This window comes from Miscanthus floridulus, chromosome 12 (assembly GCF_019320115.1).
Source record: "Miscanthus floridulus cultivar M001 chromosome 12, ASM1932011v1, whole genome shotgun sequence".
Taxonomy (NCBI): Eukaryota; Viridiplantae; Streptophyta; class Magnoliopsida; order Poales; family Poaceae; genus Miscanthus; species Miscanthus floridulus.
Window position 1 is genome coordinate 75,114,813 of NC_089591.1, and position 6,000 is coordinate 75,120,812.

The window sequence follows — 6,000 nt, forward strand, 5'->3', positions numbered from 1 at the left end:
ATTATTTCATCTAGATATTGCATATGCTTACAATAGCTACACATGTATTTTAGATGTATGTTGCAAGTGTTTCAAGTGTTTTGGACATATGTTGCAAATGTTTTCTTGCAAAAGTAAATCTGATGTTGCACATATTGTAGTGGACCTATCTGTAGCAGACGCCTGCTGCAGTTGCTGGTCCCGCCTACATGCACGTGGGTGTGCAGTGGGCGCGAGCCGCATGCGCAAAAAAACAGTGCGGGTGCAGATCGAGATGGAGCGGCGCAGGACACGAAGCGGGCACGGGACATGGGCCCTGTTCGGCTTACCCCATATTCGGCTTGTTCGGTTTCTTTTTTCAGCGGAACAATATTTTTCTCTCACAACAATTTAGCCGGAACAGTGTTTTTCAACCAGTTTCAGCCAAGTTTCAGACCAACGAACAGAGCCATGGTACAGGCACGGGACACGGTGCAACACGGGCCCCACGTGAAGCAGACGTAGGCGTTCGGCGTGGGCGTCCGGATGCTAGCCCCCATCCAGATGTCCGGGCACTGGCCTTCCCGAAGAAAAGAAGCTACCTTTTCTTACATCCGAGACCACGTTTGCTGACTCCAGAAACACGAAATCTACCTGTGGGACCAGGGTGTGAGAGCGACGACGGCGAAGTCGTCGGAGACCATTGCAATCACCACTACACTACTGCTTGTCTGGTCTGCTCACCGGTGCTTGGTTAGTCAAGGTCATCGCTTCCTTCATCTGTTAGTCTGAATTATTGCAGACTTTGCCGTCATCCTATCTACGCTTGTCCCACCCACCAGCCACCAATGTGATATATGAAAACCACTGCACGCTTCGATTTGACGGACAGAAAAAAAGCAAGTACAGGTCCACAAATTACTGTAAAGTTCCATACTTCCAGTCCAACCATTCTTCATCTGCAGTTCTGCACTGACACTACTACATGATAAATTTTCTTCACACTGCTTCATAGGCCAGAGAACAAGAAAAGCCCTGATAGATATGATGTTTATTCCCATCTTCATCTTCATATTCTTGAGCTCACTCTGTCAATCCGACGATCAGCTGACACATATAAAGCCGCTCTTTCCCAAAGACAGGCTCATCTCAGCAGGTGGAGACTTTGCTCTTGGCTTCTTTTCTCCTACAAATTCAAGCAACAAGTTATACATTGGAATTTGGTACAACAATGTCCCAGAGCGCACGGTGGTATGGATCGCCAACCGTGACAGCCCAATCACCAACCCTACATCAGCAAAGCTCGTCATCTCAAACAATTCAGGACTGGTGTTGTCAGACTCCCAAGGGCACATCTTTTGGATGGCAACGAGCAACACAAGTGGAGGTGCTGGAGCTTTTGCAGTGCTACTCAACTCAGGGAACTTTGTCCTTCGATTGCCGAACGGCGTGGACATATGGCAAAGCTTTGATCACCCGACTGATACAATGCTTCCAACCATGAGGGTTATACTAAGCTACAAGTCACAACCGGCAACACGACTCTTTGCTTGGAAGGGCCCTGACGATCCATCAACTGGGGACATCTCTTGCAGCATGGATCCCACCTCAAACCTTCAGATGTTCGTTTGGAATGGGACTTCGCCGTACATGCGTTACTCTGTTGTTAATGATGTCCCAGTATCTGGCGGCACGTACCAGAGCAATAATATCTCTGTCACGTACCAAGCGATGATGGGCGACACAGGGGATGATGAGACCTACTATATGTTCACAGTCTTAGCCGGTTCCCCCTACATGCACTTTTCACTTCACTACACAGGCAAGATGAGGCTCCTGAGCTGGAAAAATAGCACATCGTCCTGGGCAGTCATTTCGGAGGCCCCTAGTGTTGACTGTGATCTCTATGCATCTTGTGGCCCTTTCGGCTATTGTGATGGCACGAAGGCAATGCCGACATGCCAGTGCCCTGATGGTTTTGAGCTGGTCGACGGCCTCAGCTTCTCTAGAGGATGCCGGAGAAAGGAGGAGCTGAAATGCGGAGCGGAGAACTATTTCATGACCATGCCTAATATGAAGATCCCTGACAAATTCTTGCACATCAAGAATAGAACCTTCGACCAGTGTGCAGCCGAGTGCACCAGAAACTGCTCCTGTATGGCATACGCCTATGCCAACCTAAGCACTGCTGGCACTACGGGCGATGCATCGAGGTGTTTGGTTTGGACTGGGGATCTCATTGACATGGAGAAGGCCAGTCTTTTAGAGAACTTGTACATCCGCCTTGGCGAATCTCCTGGTACGTGTGTTCCTTCTTCTCCCGGAGTGACATTTGTGCATGATGTGCCGCATCATCGCCCTTCTGAGGCCTATCTGTAAGATACTAGTTAGATGGAGATTTCTCCAAAACAACTTAGGCTTATTTCAATTTGTGCAAGCACTAATGGACTTTAAAACTTAACTAGATTTGGCATCAAATAAACCATGACAGCATATATTTCTTTATTCTGTTTCTGACACCACTGAAGCAGACAAAAAAAGAAGAAAAAAATTATCATCCACCAGTTTCACTTTTCATGTTGGCAGCAGCAAATTATGCAAAACCTCATTGAAAGTCATGATATCTAAAGCCGAATCAGTAATATCCACAAGTAACTGTTCAAGTGGTAATTATGTTGTTGAATATTCACAGGACTGTAATGAAACTACCGTCGGTAAGTCTATGTTTACTTAAATGTATTTGTAATGCTGCTTTCCTCTCAATGAAAATGTGCATAGCACGTCTGCAAAAAAAAAAAAATCACAAGAACATATTTTAGAGATAAAGTATTCGCAGATCAGTCAGGAGAACCCTGTGCAAAGTAAACTCACACAGTTGCAAGGAATGCTTGATGCAATAAATTCTAACAGGATAAATTTCTATGTACAGATCAGAAGAAGAGCAATTTTCTGAAAATTTTACTCCCAACTATAGCATGTCTGCTGCTACTTACAGTCGGAGCTCTTGTTTGGACATGTAAAAGCAGAGGTATGGAGAAAATGAGCCCTTTTTTTTAAAAAAAAATCAGTGTTAATGTGTAAATGTTCAATGAAAATAGAGTGATCCATTGATGTAGCAGGCAAATGGCACAAGAAGAAAGTCCAGACGAGAATGATGCTAGAATACCTGAGTTCTACGGATGAAGCTGGGGAAAAGAATATAGAGTTACCATTTATTAGCTTTGAAAACATTGTCACAGCAACAAACAATTTCTCTGACTGCAATATGCTTGGGAAAGGAGGTTTTGGCAAAGTATACAAGGTACTAGTTAAAAGTTTCCCCTTGAAAATTTACATTACTTGAAATAAAAATTCTGATTTCTGAATGATGAAATCGTCTAGGGAAAGTTGGAAGGAACCAAGGAAGTAGCCATCAAGAGACTGAGCAAGGGTTCTGGGCAAGGCACCAAGGAGTTCAGAAATGAAGTAGTCTTGATTGCAAAGTTGCAGCACAAGAACCTAGTTAAACTTCTCGGTTGCTGTGTTCATGAAGATGAGAAGCTGTTAGTTTATGAGTACTTGCCCAACAAAAGCTTGGATTACTTCCTCTTTGGTACATTGAATTTTAAAATTTTCATACAGTTAGTAAAATCAACAAATATATGTGCACATGTGCCTTCTGATATGCCCTGTTTCATATTATTTCTTATAGACTCTGCAAGAAAATCAATGCTTCAGTGGCCAACAAGGTTCAAGATAATCCATGGGGTAGCTAGAGGAATTATGTATCTTCATCAGGACTCAAGATTAACTATCATCCATAGAGATCTTAAAGCAAGCAACATCTTGTTAGATAAGGACATGAGCCCAAAGATATCAGATTTCGGCATGGCTAGAATATTCAGTGGCGACCAGTTCCAAACAAATACTAACCGAGTTGTAGGGACATAGTAAGTAACTCCTGCATTGCCAACTCTTCATATAGAATTAATTCGCTTTGCAGTTTCACAAATATGCAAACCTTTTTGGTGAAACATTTTGCACAGTGGTTACATGTCTCCTGAATATGCGATGGAAGGTGCATTTTCAGTCAAGTCTGACACCTACAGCTTTGGTGTTTTAATGCTGGAGATAGTAAGTGGTTTAAAGATCAGCTCACCACATCTTATCATGGATTTTCCCAACCTTAGAGCATATGTAAGTACCGGGAGATTCATATAATTCTGAACTATCCACATGAGACAAAAAAAGTGAGCTCAATATGAGATTGTGTCATGTTTCAGGCATGGAACAAGTGGAAAGAAGGGAAAATTGAAGATTTGGTGGACTCATCAGTCATGGAGAATTGCTCCCTTGATGAAGTTTCACGATGTATCCATATAGGACTCTTGTGTGTTCAAGACAATCCGAGTTACAGGCCACTAATGTCGGTGGTTGTGTCCATGCTGGAGAACAAAACGACGCCACTTCCAACACCGAATCAACCTGTATATTTTGCACTTAGGGACTCCTACCAACCTGGAAAGGCAGTTGACAGCAAGGAATTGTCTACAAATGATATGAGTCTCACTGTGCTAGAGGGCCGTTAGATGTTTGGTTTTCATAACTGATTGGGAGGACAAACCCCACAGGAACATTCATTGCAAAACTAAAACTAGAATTAAACGTTCAGTCCATGTGAAATGTGAATGTCAGTAATTCGCATTTTGCAACAGTGTAATAAGTCTGCATGATATAACTGCATAAAGACAGGTGATTTTCTTCTCTCAGCTCATGTGGTTGAACTGTTTGTGTGCTTATTATGTGGATCCGATTTGACCAGACGGATTAATTTGTGAATATGATACAGTAGGAGTTGAATTATAGTATTATACAGATTGTATTTCTTTCCAGACCATGCATTCCAATTCCCGATTGCTTCAGTGCAGTATAGTTGATTCTTAAAAGTAGTACTAAGCTAGTATTCTTTACCCTAACATAAGGTTGCTCTAAGCCAGCATATTTTTTAACAAGACAAGTAAACTTGCATATACTAGTATTACCCAAGTTGAAACGAGGTCCACCTTGTTTTGTTTTCGTTATCGCTGATTTCACTGTAGACTAAAAGAAATAAACACCCAAAATCCCGTAAGTTGAGGCGTAAAACTGTAGCAGGTGCGGAATTGTTTTCAGCATTGGTGAACCCTACAATCTACTAACGTGGAGACCAGCCACCTGAATTTCACAGGATATACTGCACGCAAGAGTAGCAGTACCTCGCCTAATGACAGCGACCGCCGTGATCCTGGGGCAGAATCTCGCGGATAGATCAGCGGCAGGCAGGGTCCGTCAGGCCGTACCAGCAATGGAAGAATGGGCGCCTCTTCGCTCTGACCGATCCCTTGCCGTTGCCGATCTAGCAGCGCATGGCTTCCGCCTTGGCTCGCAGTCGCTGCCTCCGCCGCTTCGCCGGTTCACCCTCACCGCCTACGGGGCCTCGTTGGCAGCCACAGACTCCGGAGTCCGAACAGAGGCGCCGAATGCTCGAGCGGCCCACGCGGTGACCATCAAATGGTTGAGCCTCAGAGTCGAGAATAGGATTAGCCCGCGACCACCATGTACCTATAAGTCAAGAGGGCAAGAGGCCCAAACCATATCTGGATATTCAGTGCGGTCCATCTTAAAACCTTTAAAACCGTATTTTCTGCAACGGAAGGGCTAGCAGCCGGACGGACGGCGCGTCCGGACGCAGCTCTCGTGACTCCCCCGTCACGCGCCTGCGAGAAAAACAGCGCGCCCATGCATGTACACACACAGCAGTAGGCACAGGGACCACTGAGCCCGCTCTTGAGTTTCACAGGCCTGCATGCACACACACGGTAGCAGCGCGGTCACATGCACGCAGCACCAGTAGCGGCACGGTGACCCATGTAGCAAAGCAGCAGCATACCTTTTGAAACATACAGCGGTGACCCACGCCTTCATGCACACACTGCAGCAGCAGCAGGCGCCCCCATGCTCGCACGCAACACCAACACCAGCCAGCGTGGTGACCCATGGCGACATGGTGACCCACGCAGTAGC

At 45.2% G+C, this 6,000-nt stretch overlaps 1 protein-coding gene across 4 annotated transcripts; it reads left to right on the forward strand.

The window, feature by feature from the left end:
• The first annotated feature begins 522 nt into the window (after positions 1–522).
• Positions 523–4,861, forward strand: LOC136498145 (G-type lectin S-receptor-like serine/threonine-protein kinase B120). 4 transcript variants are annotated; one of them, XM_066494099.1, is made up of 7 exons: positions 527–2,257; positions 2,888–2,986; positions 3,075–3,259; positions 3,340–3,550; positions 3,650–3,887; positions 3,984–4,134; positions 4,221–4,859. In XM_066494099.1, the coding sequence occupies exons 1-7, from the start codon at positions 1,003–1,005 to the stop codon at positions 4,524–4,526; spliced, it is 2,445 nt and encodes an 814-aa protein (XP_066350196.1). In that variant the 5' UTR covers positions 527–1,002; the 3' UTR covers positions 4,527–4,859. The 4 variants fall into 4 exon arrangements, with proteins under 4 accessions (XP_066350194.1, XP_066350195.1, XP_066350196.1 ...); XM_066494100.1 differs by having other exon boundaries at positions 895–2,257; positions 3,078–3,259; XM_066494097.1 differs by having other exon boundaries at positions 523–2,257; positions 3,340–3,887; positions 4,221–4,861.
• The last annotated feature ends 1,139 nt before the right edge of the window (positions 4,862–6,000 follow it).

Bases quoted from the DNA above. Each gene is read 5' to 3' on its own strand.
- LOC136498145 (XM_066494097.1), top strand. From the start codon at position 1,003: ATGATGTTTATTCCCATCTTCATCTTCATATTCTTGAGCTCACTCTGT. The intron at 2,987-3,074 runs GTATGGAGAAAA...CCATTGATGTAG, and splicing joins TTGGACATGTAAAAGCAGAG to CAGGCAAATGGCACAAGAAG. The intron at 3,260-3,339 runs GTACTAGTTAAA...GAAATCGTCTAG, and splicing joins GTTTTGGCAAAGTATACAAG to GGAAAGTTGGAAGGAACCAA.